The sequence below is a fragment of the Argiope bruennichi genome, chromosome 5 (genome assembly GCF_947563725.1).
Source record: "Argiope bruennichi chromosome 5, qqArgBrue1.1, whole genome shotgun sequence".
In the NCBI taxonomy this organism is placed as follows: domain Eukaryota; kingdom Metazoa; phylum Arthropoda; class Arachnida; order Araneae; family Araneidae; genus Argiope; species Argiope bruennichi.
Window position 1 is genome coordinate 37,017,215 of NC_079155.1, and position 23,554 is coordinate 37,040,768.

The window sequence follows — 23,554 nt, forward strand, 5'->3', positions numbered from 1 at the left end:
TGAATGCAAAAAGTCTTAATTTCATAAACAGTTGACAGGCAACGTATATTCAAAATATATAAAAATTCTAATAAAAATTTTGCATGGATTAATTTATTCTAAAAAGAATTTTGATTTCACATCATGTCTCCTTTCGCATTTGAAATAAAAATTTTTATTCGATTTAATTTTTAAGCAAATGTCTTTCATGTCTCGAACTTGAACTATAAAATATTAAAATAATTCGATTCTCAACAATGAATACAACACTTGACCCATTAAACTTCACCGAAGTCTTCAAGCTGATGGTTTTAAAAAATCGAACCTACAACTGGAGTTCAGCTCTAAACACGGCTTCGAGTATCTCAAACCGAGAATCAGTCATCATCGCATTCTATAGCCTCATAATTATTATCAGCATCTTTGGAAATCTATTGGTATGCAACATTGTGGCCCGAAATGCCAGAATGAGAAGCTCAACTTACATTTTTATAGCGAATTTAGCTCTCTCTGACTTCATGATGACTGTACTCAACATACCGTTTAACGTCGCAAGGATCCTTCTCAATGATTGGCCATTTGGAAGCTTTATGTGTTCCTTTGTACCGTTGGTGCAAGTCACGTCTGTGTATGTCTCCACTTTCACAATGACCTGCATAGCGGTTGATAGATACAGAATCATCAGCAAACCTTTGGAGCCAAGACTAAGAAGAACTCAGGTAAAATGTATTCCGTCATATAAATATTTTGACATGCTTATAGTTTATGCGTCATCGACTATTTATAAAATGCCGGCATTCTAAAGAATAACGTTTCATAGAATTCCGGGCATTTTTATGTAAAGTAAGAAATAAGAGAGTTATGTTATACTATTTTCAGACACAGTATATAATATTTTGCGTAGCAGGGTCCCATTATACAGAATACCTAACTTCACTCGCCTCTTGAATTCTTGAATTCAATTAAAAAATGAAAAAAAATAAGTTTAGGATTCACTTTAACTTCCTTTTTTTAATAATAGTTTACAATTTAAATCAAACAGATACATAATTTTTAGCTGAAATACTCTATGTAAAAGCATGTTTTTCAAAGAATTTTGTCTAATTTTTCAAGTAAAAATTAATTCAAGTATTACGTTAGAAAAGGATTAGAATTTTTGGAAGTGGCTGACCTTGACGTTTGGTCTCTGAAATATAATGGACTTTTGTTTTTAATCAGTAGCCTTGGTCTCAGAATTGTGCTGATCTTTTCTTTTCCCTTGATTTTTATTTTCGCTAGCAATCGTTATATATATATATATATATATATATATATATATATATATATATATATATATATATATATATATATATATATATATATATATATATATATATATATATATATATATATATATATAGCTATTTTATTTATTGTATAAATATAGTTAATTTTTATGATAAGTTCTTTGTATTGGAAGTAACGCGGAGAAATCTATTAAAATTATTCTAGAATTGCCTTGGATAGCGAACTTGAGCAAGCCTTGGGTCATGCTAAATTTACAATTCAATATAGTATTTTCGAAGGTATATACAGGTACAGTTGAACACTGCCTTTTAGAATCTTGACTATTGCTGAAAGATTTGTACTTATCAATAATTTAATCTCTAAATTGTTTTCTAATTCATTAGAGATAGTCATGTTCTCCCAATTAGAACAGTGCTTCAAATAAGATAAGGTATGTCAAGTTTTAAAGGCTATTTACTTTTTTAAAATTGCGTCTAATAATTTTTAACTTTGTTTTCAATTTGATTGAAATTTTTAAGAAAACAGAACATTCTACCATTTATTTCGTATTATAACTTATAATTTAAAATTATATTTTCTCCTTCTAAATTAATATAATATTTAATTTTTATCCTTTTATCATTACATCCATGAAAGTCATGCTATTTTATCTCATTTGTTATTATATTTATTTAAAATTCTCTGTCAATCTAGTGCGTGTTTTAATCACATGCTTAGCACAATTTAGTCAAAAATGACCTTTGCGCCTAAAACACAGCAAATCAACCAATCAAATAAGGTAAAATATTATTTATTATGTTGTTTGAGTCAATAAACCAATGACTTAAAAAGTCACGAAGTCCAAATTTTTATACAGTCCCTCTGTCTTGTTGCCATATTTAATAAAATATGCATTCTTGACAAAATAATATTTAAAAAAAAAAGCTCCACTTTTCTTTAATCAAATTTGATAATATTATAAAATTTTGAATTTCATTATTTCAAAGGATTGAAAGACGTTTTGAGCAAGTATGGAGCAATGATTGGAAGATCTATCTAAAGACTTTTCTTAGAATGGTATAAAGCCACTTCTAAAATAATGATATTCAGATATGCATAACTAAACTAACCGTTTTAATTGCATAAGAGCGGGGGGGCGGAGATTTTATTATTTAAAATGTTAATAATATATTTGTAAACATAAATATAGATGGAATTAATAGAGCTGGAATACTATATAAAAACACATTCTTCGTCATTTTTTTCAGCACTCCATTTATTAACACAAATAGCATAAAATATAACTTTGTACTTCAGTTAGAGATTTTTTTTCTAATTTGAAGCACATACCTATTTCTATTGATTTAGAAGTTAACTTTTGGGTAATGATTAGACATCATCTATATCTTTACACCAAAATTAATATTTTGTTGTGATAGTTATGCCTTTATAGTAAAGAATAATACAGTATCATTTGAAGGAGGTCACAATGTCCCTTGTGAAAATTTTGAAATTCATAGATTGTGACTAATGGTGAAAAATGTCTTCAATAAAATTATATAGGTTCATTTATTTAGTATAAAATTATTGTTTTTACACACCAATAACTTGATTAAATGTGGCAAAATCGCTGATGACTCCAAGAACTTCGTACACATATTATTTTAACCACAGATTCAAATATTTCAGAGGCACTGTTTTGTGCTTTCTTCCTTACGTTCTACAATGGTAGACAATATCGCCCTTATCATCGATTTCACGGTTCAAAACTATCACGTATATCCCTAAATATCTCTCATGTCGCTTCAAAAACAGGACGTTAATCTAACTAAGCTAAACTAAATCAGCAATTGCATAATTTTATTGGGTGTTGGGTTGTTATTTTTTTAGATTAATTTGAACCCATCTGAAAATATTGCATTTCTTTACATATTTATTGAGAGTAATTGGATAATGCATTTTAGTTTGTTTTTTTTAAATTTATTTAGTTGTCTATGAATATAAAACATCATTTTGTACTAACTGATGATGCTGTAGACTTTTGAGGTTGGCTATTTGATGTTAATAAAAAGCTTTCCGGAATCTTAACTGTTAAGACCCACCATAATAAGTAGTGGTGAGTCTTAAAAACTAACTTTGATAGTGGGAAGCATTTCTTTAGCCTTCTATATAGCCTTTCAGTGAAGTCAATTAAGTGCTCTGAAGTCAAAATATCAGCTTTCATCATTCAAGCGGGCCTTTTTTACATTATGGATAGGCACATGTTGTATAATATTTGTTTATTAAGTGTTGCCTAAGAAGTCAAAACTTCAACTTTCTTCATTAAAGCACGCTTTTATTACATTAAAGTATAGGTTATATTCTGTTTTGTCTATTCAGAATTTTCTATGAAGTTTTCATCATTCAAGCGTACTTTTACTGCATTAGGGATCAGGTGTACATTCTATATAGCCTATAAAAATTGCCTTGGAAGTCAAAATTTAGCTTTCATTATTTAAGCATATTATTGTTGTATTAAGACATACAAGTAGTCTGCGCAATCTATCAAGATTTGTCCCTGTAGTCACAACTCCATCTGCGTTCATTCAAGTATATTATATATATATTTGTACTTGGGCATAGGTGTACTTTCTAAAATGTTTATAAAAGATTGTCTTGGAAGTAAAAACTTAACTTTCTTCATTCAAGCATATTTTTGTTATATTAAGATATAGGTACAGTTCTAAACAATCTTACTAAGGATTGCCTCAGAAGTCACAACTCCGTCTTCTTTCATTCAAGTATGATTTTTTGTATTGAAATTTAGGTGTAATTTCTATATAGTTTATCAAGGATTGATTCTGAAGACACACAAAAAAATTCTCCTGCATTACTAATAGCAAATTTTAGGGTGGAAATATGCAATGATTTTATGCAAAATCATGTGACACCAAATGAATACTCATTTACAGTTATCAAAATCATTAACGTTTATTCCCAACAACAATATCAATTATCTCAAAGACACATATCTAACAATAAGAATATATATCATTTTAATTATATTAATATGATCTTAATATTATGTTATTACTCTAGGTCAGGGATCTGCAACCTGCGGCTGTTTTGATGTAAAGTTGTGGCTATCCAGTTCCATAAGAAAAATTAATAATTTATTATCAAAACACTTAAAAATTAAGAAAATATATTTTTAAGTACCTAATATCTCAATAGTTCTGTTAACATAATTGTAAATTACATATCGTTACAATTAACATGACCGTATTGAGATAAATTTGAGCTATTGTTTTTTTCTTAGAGACTAGGTCACCATGTTTATCTTTCAGCCAATTGCATTTCATTTCTCTCTCACCCAAACAGCCGTATAGAGTCTAGACAATATGCCTAGACTCTAGACGTGTTGTCAGTCAGTTATCCTCGGATAACGCGGTCGACCTTATATTGCATGTTTGTTAATTTAATCGCTTGCGGTTTATTAGAAATTGAAAAAAGAGAAAAACCATTCACAGATGGTGAGTACGTCAAAGATTGTTTTGCACGTGTATCTGAAGAACTGTTTCGTGATTTAAAAAACAAAGCATAAATTATGAAAAAAATCAAAGATTTGCCATTATCTTCTAAACAGTACAAGATAGAACTATTAAAATGTCTTCAAATGTAACACACATTCAACTGGCTTCTGCCTTATCACTTACTATAGATGAGTCTTGCGAAATAAAAGACACGGTGCAAGTTATTCTTTTCATCAGGTATATGTCGTTTCAAGGTCCAAAAGAATAACTGCTAGGATTGCTACCACTCTTCAGGGCAAACTCGTGGAGAAAATATAGCAAATACTGTGCAAAAATGCCTGGAAGACAATGGAATCGATATAAATAAAATCGTTTCTATAGCAACTGATGGAGCCAGAAGTATGACAGGAATACATTGAGGGGTAACATCAATTCTTCAGAAAAAAAATAAACCAAAAAATTCTAACGTTTCACTGCTTAATTCATCGAGAAGCGCTTTGTGCCCAAACATGTCGGCCGAAATAGTTGAGGTCACGAACTTGGTAGTTAAGATTATTAACAGCATCTTGACAAAAGCACTCTACCATCGTCAGTTTAAAGATTTCCATGAAGAAATAAATAGCCAGCTTTCTGACCTTCTAGAGGTAACGTATTAAAACATTTTGTTTTGTGCTTGAGTGAAATAAAAATATTCTTCAATGAAAAAAACATTGAACATCCCGAATTGGAAGAAGACAAATGGCTGCAAAAATTCTACTTCATGATAGATAACACAATGGAACTAATTGAACTAAATCTAAAACTGCAAGGAAAGGGAAACCCAGCCTACGCTTTGCTTGAAGAAGTAGTTTGTTTTGAAAAAAAATTACTTCTTTTTGTTGAAAACACGGAGAGCGGAAAATTACTTCATTTTAATAATATTTTAATAATAATTCATTTTAATAATCTGAAGAAATATCGCGATCAGACCAATGAAACTATTGACTTAAATCACTTCAGCATAACTTTAAAAAACATGAAGGATCGATTCGCTGAGAGATTCGAGAAATTTAAAACAAACAAAAGTACTCTCGCGTTCACAGTAAATCCTCCCAACACAAATACAAATGACATCAACATTGAGCCCTTTGGAATTGATGCTGGATCGCTTCAAATGCAATTGCTAGATTTGAAAACCAAAAACTTGTGGAATGGCGCGTCCACAGAACTCAAGAACAAGTTGGAAGAGTTGGAGGTCCAGAAATGCCTGCACATCGTACAGCACAAGTGGACAGCTCTAAAAGAAATTCTGCGAGTTGAGGTCCTCATATTCGACGCATGGAATAGTCTTCCAGAATGCTACAGTGAGGTGAAGAAGTTGACATATGGATTGCTGATGATCTTCGGGTCGACATATTCTTGTGAGCAAGCGTTCTCTTGAATGAATATAATAAAAAGTAAATCTAGAAGTCATCTAACAAATAAAAATTTAGCGTCGTGCTTGAAACTTATAAACAAGCTATAAACCAGATTTAATCAAACTTTCAAAAGGCACATAAAGCCAATGCTCCCATTGATATAACTATCTATATTTGTGTTTTTATATGAATAAAGATTATTCCGTATTTAAAGGTATTTATTTTAAATCAAAAATAATATATATATAAGCAAATACTATAATATTAAATTAAATTAAAATTTTTAGTGGCTCTTTCAAAACTGGAAAATTTTGTAAATTGTAGCTTTTGGCTCTTCCGTTTCAATAGGTTGCCGAACCCTATTCTAGGTCACATCCAGTTGTTGGAATCAACTTTCCATTGCATGAGTATATTTGTCCGACGTTGTTAAGGTTACGAATATTGTATTATTCTAATTAAAGTCATATAAAGCAAAGAACTAATATAGAAAATGAGATTAGGTTAAAAAAATTGAAAAAAAAAATGTGCTTTTATATTTTTGTTTGTTTCTTATGGCACTTGCCACTGACAAGCCCACTGTTACGAAGACAGCGATTTAAGCCTGAGGGGAACGTCTCTTATTTTTTATAGCAGCGCCAACTAGGGCCAAGAGTACGACTTTGCCACTCACGCATCACTCATTCGCTTGCACAACCCCTTTTTACAGGAGGGCACATTCACACATCTCACAGATAGAACAACAGAAGAACAACCATGCCCAAACCGGGACTCGAACCCGGGACGCCCAGATCACGGGGAAGACGCGCTACCCCTATGCCAGGACGCCGGCTCTTTTATATTTTAATAATCGGATGTGCTTTTGACAAAGCAATTTTTATCAATTCAATAGCTTTAGCATCCATTTAACATTTTTTTCCAATGCACTGTTAGCCCAAAGGGACGCACACTGGATCTCATAAGCCCGAAGTCTGCCAAAATCTAATTCAGGTAATCATTAGATAGAACCAAGGGATGTCAAGCATGTCGAATAACTCGGACCAATGAAATGACGATCCTGATTACAAATCTCCATTACAAACTGAAGCGATGTTTGGTCATAAAAGCTAATTTTTTTAATATAAAAAAAGTTCCAGAGGCATCAGCTGATTTTGTTTGGATTCATTTCGAAGTCAGATTCTCTCCTGAACACTCAGTTCATGGTTGCAACGACTTCGTTTACCCTTTAATGGATTTATGAATTAAGTTTTGGTATGGCATGACAGGTCCGAAAAAAATGCTCTGAAAGAGAGCATTACGGACTCTTTCTCCTGGCTGTGCTATTACTGAGAGTGATTCAAAAGTTCATAATTCTATGTGCATTTGTTGCTACAGGCTTCTCTGGTTTTCCTTTAAGCGAAAGGCAAATGCGAAGAGTTCTTCCTGAAAAGCCCTTCCAAAATGCACTCTTTCCTACATATAGGAGTTAAATTTCTACTTCCAGTTCCCAGTTAGCTTTGACCAATAGAAGAAAATGTACTTCCCCTTTATCACAGGCAAAGGTATTTGGCTAGATATATTTGAATAAGTAGAATTGGGATCATACCGATATCTTAGGGAACTTAAAGATATGCAAAACATGACCTGAGGTTTGTAGTATTATTATTTCTAGTAATCATATTCCTATCTTATCATTGTTTCTTATCTTATAATGGCAAAACATAAGCTATGGGTTCAAATTAAATTAAATAAATTTTCTTATATAATCAAATAATAAATCAATTGTTTCAAAGTAAATTTATAGAGGAAAAAAGCATAAATATTATAAATTGAAATGTAGCTCAATTGAAACTGGTCGATTTACCCACTTCATATTAACTTCTTCATCCTCTTAAATATTAATTCGATTGTAGTCAACAATCGGATGACAAATCATATTCGAAAAAATGCAAATGAACTTATTGAAATAATGAAAAGAAAAGTAGTGAGTATTGATATTTTTCCTTCGATATAACTACCAAAATTATATTTTATTTCTTTTTTTATAAATTAAAATTAATTTATTTGTCTGATTTCTTTAAATTTAATTCTTAATTAGTCGCTTGGAATAAACGAAAAAATTAATTAACATACAGCATTAAAATTAAATCTTGGATTAATTCTTTAATAAGTGTTGATATATATTTTTTCTATTCCTATTATATTAATTGGTGTAACTTTCATTTAAAAGTTTGCTAAGCAGCTTTTCTTATTCGTCTGTGAATCAGTTAACAAAATACAAAAATTCCCTTTTCTCAGACGATTTTCCTCCTATAATTTTAAAATCGATTCGTCTGGTTCAAGAGTGCTCAGCTATCGTGAAATTGTTTCCCTTCTTTTAATACAGTAAAAGGAACTTCAATCAAAACTCCAATTTTCCTGTTTGTTATTTAAAACGAAGACACCCGTTAGAGAAATTTCTTTTGTTATACATTGCACGTCTGTTTTTTCCCCAACAAAGGTGACACCAAATCTACATAATCAATATAAAGGATGCAAAGAATAATAGGAAGAATTCATTTGAACATAACCTCTGAAGAAAATTAATTAGCGAAGTTATTAATTGTTTGATTAAAGTGTTATTACTAAAATTTTGTATCTCTTGTTAAAATTGCAATTATCAAATAATGTTGATGAATTTTTAATGTTGCAATTATCAATAATGTTGATGAATTTTTAAATTATTTAATAGTGACTGAAAAGGGATTATAGAAATGTTGCAAATAATCACCCTGAAAAAAATATTATGAAAAAAGGCTTTAAAAAACAGTGCTTGTTTATATAAGTCAATTTGGATCTTACAAAGCTTGATGATAATTAATGACAGGGTAGCATCAGCTATAGCTTTCATCAACTCCTTTTCCTCTGTGGTATCACTTCCTAAAGTTTTGTATATGCGCAATGGTTCCTAATTTCAGTTTGGATTTCACGGGTCCTGCTGTCAATTTGCTGCTGGTTAACTTGAGCAAAAGTTTTCATTTATTATTCAATGTAAACCACTTTGAGCCCATTGTAGTCCATTTTGCTTTGGGATTACCATGATTAGTAGACTGCTACTATGGTTGAATTATTTTTTGCTGGGCAACTGCAAGTTCAAACTACTCTGTAACCAAACGGAATATAGTGTTATAACTGATAATGCACATGGAGAAATCGTTCGAGACAAATGCCAGTACTTACTTTTCTTATATAAGTTAGTCATACAATACATAATTTTCAGCATCTCATAGATTCAACCTTACTTTGCCGAAACCGATAATCCGAATAGAAACGGATCCCAGTGAAATCCTTTTGAGTTTTTCCATCATCCCGTTCCATTTAGAATGAACACCGAAGATCCATTGCAAAAATGATAGTCAATGAGATGGGTGCAAAGAAAATTGCGCAGTGTAATCTATTAGGAAACATATCGAAGAAATTAGATAACACTGGAGGAATGAATCGAGGGTGTAGGCAATTGGACATACAGGAATAGACAGATTTGTATGCCATGAAATGTCCATGAATGACAATCTATGTTGGTTGTCTAAAACAGGAAATGGCTACATAAGTGGAACAACACTATTTGAAATTGGAGGGATTGACCTTAACAGGTAGGTTTCTTCTCGATGATTTAACAATAATAAATTTTACAATAATTGCTATCACTTCCGAGAACACTAGAATCTGTACTTTTATGATCGTCCTTCCAAGCATACCCTAAGACTTTCTATTTGTCCTCGTTTTCATTATTTCGTTTCCAAATTTGCTAATGAATACTGCACTCCTTAAAAGATAATTGACCTTTCCTTTATGACTGATATGCTCCCGTATATAAGATGTGTTGCATACAAGCGCACTTAGAGTATCGGCTCTTTGTAAATGATGATTTTGTAATAATGTTTCCTAACTGTTTATGAATCATTATATGTAGGGTCAATAATGATCAACCAGAATATAACTCCCTTATCTGTTCCAGGCCCTAAAAATTATATTATGCGTATGGATCTTGGCTATTCTATTATCCTTACCACACGCTGTTTTCAATAAAGTTGAGTCAGTCTTTACCTACAGACGTCTGGTTCGATGCCGAACAGCTTATCCTGTCAATTTGAGCCGATGGATCACACTTGTTGCCGTAGCCACACAGTATATCTTACCTCTTACTATCACGGGAGTTCTCTATTATCTGATCATTGTTCAAGTTTGGTCTAGAAATTCCTTAGGCGTTGTAACGGAAGGACAGCGAGTCAGTCAGGCAAAAGCTAAGAAAAAGGTAAGTGAAATTCATGTGTTTTTAAATTTTCAGACTGGTATTGGCTTTATGTTATTTGCCTGATAATTTGGGTAAGTAATGGCTGCTTTCATAAATTTTGCATCAGTGAAATTCCAGTGGGTGCAACTTAAGAACTCAGTGCTGCATTCGTTGAAAAGTTAAACAAAAGCTAGAATACAGACAAGGTCAAAACCTTGAAACTAAGCAATAAATAGAATTTATCTAGAGATACGAAACAAGGAAATTCATGCAATTATTTAAAAATAACACATTTTAAAAACTTGTTTATAGAAAGAATGACCAAATTGAACTAAATCAATTTAAGTTTTATTTCAAACAAAAACAAGGCCAGATAAACAAAATATTTGGGCCAGTTGCTTTTTATGTCTTTAATTTACATGTGAATCTAGTCTTTCAATCATATTGTTTAGATATAAGAATTAGCCTATTTTATTATTTTGTTGTAGAATTAGCTATTTTTAAAGTTGTAGGTAAGAAAATGTGTCCAGTTCTAGGCAATTTAAGAGTCCTAAAAATTAATTAATTAAATTGAATCAGCTTGATCAATTGAGACTAGATTCAACTAATACACAATAATAGAAAGATTAAATAAATCTTCCTGAACAACCACAAAGCATATACAGAGTGGCGATGCATAAAGAAAATTATTTTTCGTGAATTTTCTACAGTAGATCAGCGAATCTGCCATGTGATCAAGGAAGACTTATCCGAAGAAAATAGTCTCCGTGCATGTAATTTACTCATCTAGTCTCTTAGAAGATCCAATTTCAACACATGAGGAATCTGCGAAACATTCCAACTTGAAAGATCTAAATAGAAGATCAAACAACACCACTAAAGAAAGGCCAAGCATGAAATACAGTGTTGAAAATAATTAAAAAAATATTTCGACAAAAAAAATTTTGAAATCACGATCATGAAGGAAGACTAAATTTTCAATCATCACTCCCTTTTCAGCTAAAAGATTTGAAAACCTTAATTTTTTGTTTATGTATGTAATTTGGCAGTCTTAACTATTCATTTATATCTTGATCTTGAAAATTCGGTTCTTGAATGCAAATGTTATCCAATGCCATTAAAAAACTAAATGGATTTTCCATAGATCTCACTTTCTTAAAAAAAAAAAGGCTTTCTACATTTTAATTAAATGATGCTATGATTTCGTAAGTATAAATTTTTATATGCTGTCATATCAGTGCTCTGTTCAACTATTATTTATCGGACATCCAGTATGGGACAACAAACTTAGTCAAAAGTAAGTAAATTCTATCTAAACACATTGCAAAAGTTCGTAAATTGACCGCAAACATTTTTTTTAAGTTTACAGTGTCATTTAACAATGACATAGTAAACTAATTGTACTAAACAAATTATTTCATTTTTCATTTTTTTTCTAGCAAAAAAAATCTAATATGGTTATATCTGGGGTTCTTGTAACTACAAATGAGGAATTAATGACTCAGAAAACTAATGATAATCATTATTCACTGTTAGAAACCATTCAAAATCAAACATTTTGCTTGTTCTCAATCCAGTGAACCGATCACAAGAAAAAAACGTGAACAGTTTCATAAACTTTTCACAAAACTTTAACAATTTCATTTTTTTCCAGAATTCGGTCCAAAAAAATGTAACTTTTTTTTTTTTTGATAAAAATTCGTCTGATACAAAACATGCGAAAAACAAACTCGCGCTTTTGAACCAATCAGAATAGAAAACGCAATAGACTGCAAACTATCATGTAATGGACAACTATCGCCATCTATACGAATAATTTGTAACTAAAAATAGAAAAGATACGGGCGAAACAATGAAAGCGAAATGGGCTAAACATGGAAGAGGATAAGCACTTCTAAAGTCTTCAAGATAAATTCAGTCATAATTCCTGTCATTTATATTCTCTAAATATAAAAGATAGGAATACCCTGGATTATCTTCTCATTTTTAAAAATGAAATAACCCAGGAAAGTTGCTTTAGGTGTGACCAATACCACACTTCAATGGCTCAAATCAGAAGTAACAAGCAATTTTAAGGCACAGGATTACACAATAATAATAACTTAAAACTAGAAACTCGGAACAGATTAAAGCAATCAATAAAAGGCAAATTCCTTTAGAAGAAAGTGGACTATAGTCATAAGTAAGTCAATATATAGATTTGCGAGAACAGAAAATAAGAGGACATAGATCTTCTATGGTAAATGCTTTTATATCAAAAATCAGATTAGATGGAACAGAGTAAGATTTTCTTTCTTTAAGTGAACGAAGAGAATTGAAAAAGGTTTGCTGCTCAATAGATAAGACCTCAAACTGATCTTGCACTATTGGGTTTCTTATTATTGTGGCATATTGTTATGAGGGAGGATAGAACCTGGGACATTGTGATTCGCAGCCGAGTAACAAGATCACGAGACAAACTCGTGTTTCGTAGCTCTTATCTGGCTTATAAGGTTCACCACATTATGGAGAAACATGATGTGCGAAATTTGTATATTAGAACCTTACGTAATCAAAGAGCACGCATTTAAAGTAAATGTTTTAGAGCTATACTTTGGGGTGTATGTTAAAGTATATGTAGAAGTATATACATTGAATAAATTTTTCTACAAAATTCATAATAATTCTTCTACATTCATTAAATAAAAATTCTTCTGTTTTAAATTTAAAAATTTCAGCTTTTATATGCATAGAGTCACCATTAAGACTACCTGAGTGACAACTTTCATGAATTTAATTTGCATTGTCATTATTTGATTACATTATTATATTTATTACAATTATTTACTGTTTTTAGTGGCGAATATTGGCTGTGTTTGATTTCAATTAAATCTTTTATTTATAATTTATATTTTAGTCAAAATGCTCTCAAAAAAAGTAATAAATAAAGTAATAATTTTTAATTTTTAAATCCTGGTAGGCATTAGCGTCTTGTTAGTTTGATAATCCTGTATTTGTCCTGCAGATTAGGTAAATGGACCTGTTATGCCATGAAACTGTTCGGTCAATCGATGTTCTTTTATAAAATAATAAATAAGTTATCCTTTTAATTTTCAAGAAAAGAAGAAAATTATGTGAATTAATATTTCATGAAGCTAAAAAAAAGTTTGAATTCTTTGCACCAATAAAATATGTTGTTAAAAATAATATTAAAAATTCAAAATATTTAAATTCAGAGGGGAAGGGAATCATGCTATCAATAACTTGGTAACATTATATATATATATATATATATATATATATATATATATATATATATATATACACTCATGTCCAAAATTAAGATCACAAACATAAAATCTGCGAAAAATGAAAAACTATTCACTGTGCTGCCACAAAATTTGGCACAGAGGTACACTACAATGGAAAAAAGAGTATAGACACATAACAACATGGAAAAGATTTAAATTGGGAATTAAGAAACAGGGTATATCAAAAAGTGTTACATTATGAATCAGAGATAAAGCATTTATCTCGGGGAAAGCCTGTCTAATATGGAGTGTGACCACCGTGCACTGCTATACAGGCTTCACAACGAGCTTTCATACTGTTTATGAGGGTGTCAATAAATGCTTGGGGCAACAAAGAACATTCTTCCAAAAGCTCGGCTTTTAACTCTTGGAGGGTATTAGGAGGGGGGGAGGGGTTACGCTGTGCAGTGGCTCTTACGAGACCATTTCAAATATGTTCATTAGAATTAAGATCCGGAGACCTCGAAGACCAGTCCATACGTCGAATATCCTCTTCCTCAAGAAAATCATCAACGATCTGGGCTCTATGTGGACGCTCGTTATCATCCATAAACATGAAGTCTGGGCCAAACGCACCCCGGAACAACCTCACATAGGCTTCAAGGATCTCATCCCTATAGCGTGGCCATTGACAGTACCCGCATCGAAGCTGTGCAGTGGTTGCCCAACATTATGCCACCCCAGACAAGGATTCCTCTGCCACCAATTCTGTCGATTTCTTTTACGTAGGAGGGATGATAGTGAGCCCCTCCCTCTCTCCAGATGAAGATTCGACGAGTATCACTCTGTGTGGTAAATCTCGACTCATCACTGAAAAGAACACGTCCTCATTCTTGCTGTGCCCCACTGATGTGTTCGGCACCAAAACAACCGGGCTTTTCTGTTCAATGCAGTCAAAGGGACGCACTAATCTGGTTGCCAATTATAAAGGGCCCTCTCTGCTAGACATCTGTATACTGTTTATCTGGAAATTCTTATTCCAGACGCAGCAGCAAGGTCACGAGAAAAGTGAGGAGCCGTTGTTAGCCTATGCAGTCGTGCGCTTAATGCCAAATAGCGATCCTGTTCAGACGTCGTTGCTTTGTGACTGCCATGGCCGGCCTTCCTGGTTACAGTACCACTTGTTTGGAATCGATTCCACAACCTGGTTTGCACTTTCGGTGTCGCTTGTAACCATCGAGCCACCTCCGCTTGAGACTGCCCAACTTCAAGCTTGCTAACGACTCTCCATCTCAAAGAATCGTCTAAACGATTATGAGAACTCATTCTCACAGGAAACAGGTTAAATTTTTTGTTTTAATGCAAGATTCACAAAATTGCAGGCAAAACTCCCATATACCTAAACGGTCTAATTTCAATAGTTCCTCAAAAACTTATGCTAAACAACATTTTTTTCTCACAACAGATGTAATATCGTGTTACCGGTCCTTCACAATATATAAAATATAATTTGTTTAAATTTTACTGGTAGCCATTTAGAATTACTTTGAAAAACATTTTTGTAACCTTAATTTTGGTCATGTGTGTGTGTGTGTGTGTGTGTGTATAAATCAATGTAAAATTTATTTTCGTGCAATGATATTTTTCTATCTCAAAAAACACCAAAATCGCAATGCATTTATTAATTTAAATTTTGAAATTTTTGAAATTAACATTTTAAAAACTGAGAAAAAATACATACTCCTAAACACATATATTACAAATTTGTAAATAATTTGACAGCTCCAAGCCAAACGATTTGGCACGTAGAGCATCAACATATACAAATTCTCTTTCATTGCTAATAAAGATAGAAATTAGTTTTCTCGAAGTCTAATATTACACAATTATCTGATAAAATATATTTCCAAAGATTTAAAATTTTTAAAGTATTTCCAAATAAAATATCATAAACATCATATTAGGAGTCAACCAAGAATATCTTTATCTTATACAAATTCTCTTTCATTGCTAATAAAGATAGAAATTAGTTTTCTCGAAGTCTAATATTACACAATTATCTGATAAAATATATTTCCAAAGATTTAAAATTTTTAAAGTATTTCCAAATAAAATATCATAAACATCATATTAGGAGTCAACCAAGAATATCTTTATCTTATACAAATTCTCTTTCATTGCTAATAAAGATAGAAATTAGTTTTCTCGAAGTCTAATATTACACAATTATCTGATAAAATATATTTCCAAAGATTTAAAATTTTTAAAGTATTTCCAAATAAAATATCATAAACATCATATTAGGAGTCAACCAAGAATATCTTTATCTTATACAAATTCTCTTTCATTGCTAATAAAGATAGAAATTAGTTTTCTCGAAGTCTAATATTACACAATTATCTGATAAAATATATTTCCAAAGATTTAAAATTTTTAAAGTATTTCCAAATAAAATATCATAAACATCATATTAGGAGTCAACCAAGAATATCTTTATTGACTCCGAAGCAATATTATGACAAAGTGTTAGCAAGTTCAAACTGCTAATTCCAAATAATCTGTGAAGCAAACTATTGCAGTTCCATGCAAAGACAAATGGTTTGTTTAAGCAATCTTTCGGCTGAAAGCTATGGCTAAGTTCTTATCGCTCGCAACTTTCTCAAACGTAATAATTTACTTTAATTCAGCCCATTAATTCTTGAGTGTCCCTCCACTTAACCATAAGTCAAGATTTCTGCTTCTGATGTTTGGCTAGAACAAACATTAGATTATCCCGTTAAGTATACTAAACACATAGTCTGTGTCTCTAGATAATAAATGGGAATGTGAAATGGAATGGGAATAGGGGAAAATAAAAGAAAAATAAGAAATAAACGCATCGAAGAAAGAATTTATTTCATAATATTAATAAATAATAGATATGTTTTCAGCAAAATATAAGTGCTGGAAAAAATCTCAGTATCCATGATAGTGTTATAATGTGATTAAGATTTATTTCTTAAAACATTTATTTACAATGTGAATATTTTTAAATGTAATGAAAATTATAAATCTTGTTTTCTAATGTTTTTTCGGAAGGAAAAACAGAATATTAAATACATATATTCCTTTACAAAATTCATATAAAAATACAAAGTTTTAATATTGTTATTAAAGCATACGGCTTTCATAAATTAACTACAAGGCACTTAGCTTATCTTTATGATCATTTCATTGATCAATTAATCAAAACTGAGTTGTAAAAAATGGGTGTTGTATCCATTTTGATTCATCTTCACGTTTCAGAGCTTCCTGAATCCAAGAAATTCATTTTTGAAATATGTCTATCTCTCTGCCTGTTTGCTTGTGAAAACGACAACTCAAAAATTTCTTAACGTAGATGAAAGAAATTAGGTATATCGACTTTACAACTGACTTTGTAGATTTTTATCAAATTTTGAATGAAATCCATTCAGAAGCTGCCTGTCTGTCCAGCTATTAAGAGTACAAAAGAATATGATATTTCCAAAACATAAAAAGAGCCTAGATAAGTAAAGTTTGACCCACAGGTTAAGCATTTAAAATATAGATATACATCAAATTTAAAACCAAATCCATTAAAGAGTTCATGGTCTATCGGTTATTTACTTTCACTAGCATATGAGCACGATAAGTCCTAAACGTTATGACTTTAAATGCGTGAGTACCTAGAAGACAGAAAATTTCCCTCGACAACCTGTTTTTTTTTTTTTTTTTTTTTTTTGTGTAAAATTATGGTTTTTAGAGAAAATATTTAGAAACGAATCACATACTGTTTTTATATGAATATTTTTCAATCTTACCTACATATGAATAAGTCATTTAAATGAAAAAAAAAATCAAGAATGAACTTTGTTTAACATGTTATTTGAATTGGTTAACACAACAATTGCATTGTTGCTATTGCATGTGAGCCAAATATATTCGTACTGGGATAATGTCATATAGCGCCATCTCACAAAATGTTGAGGTACCAGTAGGGTATCATCCTATGGCAACAATGCAAGTACCACAAAAATTTACGAGATGGCGGTATATGACATTGTCAACATGCAAGCAGATGAAACAAGTAATATATTTTTAAAAAATTAAGTCAATTCCTACTTAAACCAACAAAAAAAATTATTTTAGTTACTTTTTATTAAATAATTACAATTAACATAAATTATACATATGACAGAATTTCAATATTAAGTGGCAAAATAGAGACGACAAACTTGACGACATGGCGACGGATTTGGCGACTTTGGCAACCAAATAGAAATGACAGGACAAATTTAATTAATTAATTAATATTTGAAAGAAACTGTATTAACGTCAAGTGTCATCCACTACAAGTTTAAAAAAGGATTGAACTTGAGTGGATGAATAAAAAGTATTTTATTAACGATTGAAAATTTGAACAATATATATGTAGAGAGAGTGTGAGCTAATAGTAGAAATTACAAAAAAGGCTAACGATTAGCTAAAAAAAAAATGTTTTTTTGTGTGCTTGTAAAATCTTGTTTTTACAGGAAAGACACCTATATAGATAAACTTAAAAAGCAAAACCTTATCTAAATATAAAATTTGATCCAAATCATTTCCGAGATACACGAAATAAATTTGTATATAAAGAAGAATTGTCTATTTAAAGTTACAAGATTTTATGTCTACAATTATAGATCAATGTCAAATTTTAGTTTTAATATGTCCGCAAAAAAAACTGCCCACAATTCACATTAGTTTTTTTTTTTTTTTTTTTTTGTGCTTAAATAACATCTCAGCGATTAATAGCAACAAAAAAATCGAAAAAGAGTGAACTCCAATAGGCTCTTTATTCCCCAATGGCATAAGGTATATTTATTATAGAATAAGTGTGAACGTTTCAATTAAAACATACCTCTGGTTTAACATCACTTGATTCTGCATCGTTTGAAAAAGATTGATTCAAAAGGCAATTTTTTCTATTTGTCACACATTACTGTCTTCTAATGCACCATTAAATTTTCTATTTATAAATGCATTCTGATATCCAGTAGTTCATAGACATGAAATAAATTGAACATAATCCGAGAAATTGCTATTTAAAATGGGAATGCATCATGAAATTTCCTGCTGTCCAGTATTTCATAGACATTATGCAAATCGGTTATAACCCGAAACACTACTGTTTTTCACTATTAGTCAATCTACTACACGTATGAGAAAAGAGAAAATCATTTGGGCCTAATCTCATCCCAACTAACATCTCTTCTGATTCTGAGAAATAAACTGTTGCAGAACTCTTTTATATACAGGATGTCTGTCCACTTTAATCCTGGCATCCAAATAGTTCATTTCTAAACCCTTACACATAAACATATTGGAAAAAATCATCCGGAAAAATGTTTTAAATAGTGTAAAGAATCGTATTTTATTTCATTTCAGTCAATAGAAATTGTTGAAAAATCAACAAAGTAATTTCTTATGCAGTTCGTCGGTCCTGTAGGTCATATTTAATGAAATATTTTGATGAATTGATAATTAATTGAATATAATAATTAAAATTGTCCGAGTTATAAAGATTTAAATATCATTAGTGCATTATTTTAATTTAACTGATAAAAGTTGGAAACTGTATCAAAATTAAGATTTCGTAATTTCTTTAACAGTGATGTTTGTTTATTCAAACCATAAAAAATGTCTTTCTTTTTTATATTTAGAGCATTTGATATCTAGAGTCTAACGTTAATGTTTAAAAATTAACTGTTGAACCAAGGATGAAATTAATTATTTGGCGCTCTATATATTAATTGTAAACCACGAATTCCCGTACTTTTTAACATCTCGATGCACTTTTTAGAAATTGAATCTATAGCAACCTTTTTCATCTTTACACTGTAATTTTTTAGACGAACAGCTCACGCTCTTTCCAGTCGAGTTTTTTTTAAACCTAAAGAATCATTTTGGAAAAAACATGTATTTTTAATTATAATAAATGTTTCACAAGTAATAAGGAACTGCTTAAAAGTTAATGAGCGCTTAAACTAAATTGTACGTTCGTTGTAGTTCATTATGTTCAATGTAGTTCATTAAACTACATTGTACGTAAGGAGCTTCTGAGTAGTGAATGGAACCTGAAGTGACATGAATCGCTCATTTGCGTATTGCGTTTTTTTTTCATTTTTTTGTCTTGTAGGTATAAATAAACTGACGCCGACTTCATATTTTTATAAATTGTTGAGACATATGTATACATTCAAGAAGTTGTCACGATCTATCAAAAATTGACTAGCATCTCCACTTTGTATGGCTTCTTCTTGCGTACAGCCGACCACCCCGCCACCACTGAACGTAGCAGTATCGACAGGATTTGTTGTGGCCGACTGCTATCTTGAGTATTGTCCATCCTTGCATTGACCGATTTGTCAAAGTGACATTCCCCTCGAGGTAATTGGCCACAAAGTGGTCAATTATTGTCCTTCTTCCTTATCTACAAACTCTCAAATAGTTGGTAAAAAACTGACAATTTTTGACATCATGTCTTTCAGAGTTTTAAGATTACCTGGTACCATCAGTACTGTACTTAAGTCATTATTTATAATTTTCAGATTTTTTCTTAACTTCGAGATTTCAATACATTCCTTTAAATAGTGGTAAACAGTACCGATTCCTCCACAAATGCATTTATTGTCCTGCATTCTTCCAAATCTTTGGAAATATGCAGGAAATCTCCCATGTCCTGATATAATTTGAATTATCAGTGGATGGTATCTTCTTATTTTTATTTCTGGATTAGGAATAAAATCGAAAGTTACTCTTCCGTTTTTGGACATATACCATCTGTCAAACCATTGCAGCTTTATTTCTTCTCTTAATTCCCATTTTAAGACACCATTTGATTTGGGGACAACCATATCAACACCCTCTTTCTGTGCCGCCAACTTTGCATAATGATCCGCCTTTTCATTACCATATATCCCAATATGGGCCACTTTGTATGGCTATCCACAATTTTGAAACTCTTATTCAAAGCTATCCCTTATAACATTTATAAATTACTTAGTTTTATTTTTTTTCTTTCAGACAATTAAAATGCTTGTGGTGGTGGTGATATTGTTCGCTCTCTGCTGGTTGCCGCTGAATACATTCAATCTCCTCCGAGAATTCAACCCAGAAACCTTTCTGCCCAAATCAGTCACTCATTCTACAGTCTTCTTTGTCTGTCACTGGCTTGCAATGAGCTCTGTTTGCTACAACCCATTCATATATTGTTGGCTCAACGACCGCTTCAGAGCTGGTGCACTGAACTGCTTGCTGTGCATGACAAACGCAGGTCGTCAATTGAACAGCTTCAAGTCAACCAAGGTTTTCAGACCTAACAGTGCTCCAAACACTCTTTCAGTTGAACTCGGATCTGATTCTAATCAAGATTCACCTAATGATAGCTGCTGTTCAAATGCAACTCAGATCACAAATAAAAAATCTAATTTTGGAAAATCGAAATCACGCCATTCTTATGAGTTCGACATTCCGCTGAAGTCACTTTCGACCAAAGCAACACAAGCATCTTTACAGAAAAGTGCAGATTCTTCAAGAAACAGTTTTAAAGTGTCAACAACGGTCGTTAATGAATCATTTATGGATGCTGATGGTAATGATAGTTTACAGATGTCTTAATGTTGAATTTCAAGAAAAAAAATTTGCCGAAATTTTTTTAAGGATTTAGCAAATATCGTGAATTAAATACTTTTTTTCTTTCTTAATTTGTTTTTATTTTTACTGCATTATTGAATAAGCTTAAGATGAAATATGCATAAGATCTTTGAAATTTCTCAAAAATCCTTTTAACACAAAATTTTTATATAAAGAAAGATGATTTTTTTAATTATTTTAAAATATACTTTTAAGAGAATTTTATTTCATGATTAATATTTACTTCCAGATAGCATCCAATTTCTGATTTTTAAATAATCAGTGAAAGAAGTTGCTTAACATCATTGCAACTTTAAGGGCCTTCGGATTTTTTTTGCAGTGTTTTAAGGATAATTAAATCCTGTGCTTTATTTTGATATATAATGGCTCGTGTACTCTAGTTAATTAAAATCAAAATAAATTTGAAGATGATGTCTTTTAGAGAAATGTATAAATTTCAAAACATTAGTGGTAAGATATTTTCCATGTCTTCAAATGTTTTCTTACAGAAGAAAATGGCACAATTTTTTTACTGTTTCCTAGCAGATTTATAAGTCAACATCCCTTATAAACTTTTTATTAGGCTGATTCGGAAAAAATTTGGTTATTGTTTTATCATATTGTATAAAATTCCTTTTGAATTTAAATTGAAAAATATTTTTAGTCAACTGGATATTAAAACTAGTTTATTTTTTAATGTAGCGGGCATTTAAATGTTTTATTTGAATTTAACCCAACAATTGTTACTAGTGCTAGAATGCTATTCATGTTTTAAAATTCACTTGCAGAAAAAAAATGGCGCAATTCTTTTTCTGTTTGCTAACTGATTTATAAGTCAACAATTCTGGTAAAATTTTTATTAGGTTGCATCCGAAAAGATTTTGTAATTGTTTTATTATATTGAATAAAATTCCATTTGAATTTAAATTGGAAAATGCTTTTAGTCAGGCTGTATACTAAAATAGCTTTTTTGAATATAGCAGGCATTTAAATGTTTTGTTTCAATTTATAGCAACAATTGTTACTAATTCTAGGATATTTTTCATGTTTTCAAATACACTTGCAGAAAAAAAAAATGGCACCAATTTTTTTTTTTTTTTTTTTGCTGTTTGCTGGTTTGTTTAATAAGTAAACGGTCCTAATAAAATTTTTATTAAGTTGTATCAAAAAAAATTTTATAATTGTTTTACCATATTGTATAAAAATGTTTTTTGAATTTAAATTCGAAAATATTTTTATTAAGCTAGATATGAAAATCAACTTTCTTGACGGTGGTAGGCATTTAAATGCTTTATTTCAATTTGTCGTAATATTTGTTACTTACACAGAAACTAAATTTAAATGATCTATAAGTGAACTTATCTTTGGAAGTTGGGACAGAAACAGAGGGCTTCTAAAGTTGCAATATCTGAAGACTTCCTTTAGAAAATTACATTATACCATAATTAACGTACTAATGTTATCATTATAGCTTGCATGATTATGTTTCTAAAAATGTGAAATCATTTAATGTTACATTTTATTATAAAATTCACTGTACATGTAAATATGTTATTTTTTGAACTGCTAAAGTCTTAATGAATCTGATTGCCAATGCACAGACCATGATTGATCCTCATTATCAGTGTAAAATTCAACCATTCTCTGTATGTTTTGTATCGTTTTCTGTATCAGTAAAAATGTTCAAATTTTGAAATGGCTTCAGTAATCTATTTCACTTGACGTTTCTTTGAAAGATAATGATGGATTAATCAACCACTGCAGACATGAACTATAAATTTTCCAATAGGCCAGTTTCTGAAGCAAACATCATCTTACAAATAACTTTTTATCGATTTGCATATTTTATATCCGGTAATAAAACTCAAATCGGTACGATCGGAGTTTAACCCCCTACTTGCGCAATTTTCAAAAACCGCCAACTCAACCACCACGGTCTTGCTCCGTGTTTTGAGAAATGTTCAAAAGTGAGGGAGCCGATGTCCAATCATAGCGCATAATAAAGGCGAAAGATAATAGGTTTGCCAGTCTGGAGATTGCCAGCTTTGGCGCATTATCGCAGTTTGGCGAAGAAGGGGGTTAAACTCCGGTTCAACCTAAAAATGGTAAAAATCATTATTACAAAGTATTTATGCTTTTTTTATTCCCAATTACCAGAATTTTTTCAATGAAAAGGAAATTAAATCTGCATTTTTAATATCATTATTTCCATACAATTACTTTTAAAGCATCAAGTTTAGAAAACAA

The 23,554-nt window shown here is 30.9% G+C and overlaps 1 protein-coding gene across 1 annotated transcript; it reads left to right on the plus strand.

Moving 5' to 3' along the window:
* The first annotated feature begins 236 nt into the window (after positions 1–236).
* LOC129968241 (G-protein coupled receptor 83-like) lies at positions 237–21,292 on the plus strand. Its single transcript, XM_056082094.1, has 3 exons — positions 237–698; positions 10,128–10,424; positions 20,699–21,292. The coding sequence occupies exons 1-3, from the start codon at positions 237–239 to the stop codon at positions 21,290–21,292; spliced, it is 1,353 nt and encodes a 450-aa protein (XP_055938069.1).
* The last annotated feature ends 2,262 nt before the right edge of the window (positions 21,293–23,554 follow it).

Excerpts from the sequence above, each read along its gene's own strand:
- LOC129968241 (XM_056082094.1), top strand. The coding sequence starts at position 237 with ATGAATACAACACTTGACCCATTAAACTTCACCGAAGTCTTCAAGCTG. Across the intron at positions 699-10,127 it reads CAAGACTAAGAAGAACTCAG|GCCCTAAAAATTATATTATG; the intron begins GTAAAATGTATT and ends TATCTGTTCCAG. Across the intron at positions 10,425-20,698 it reads AGGCAAAAGCTAAGAAAAAG|ACAATTAAAATGCTTGTGGT; the intron begins GTAAGTGAAATT and ends TTTTTCTTTCAG.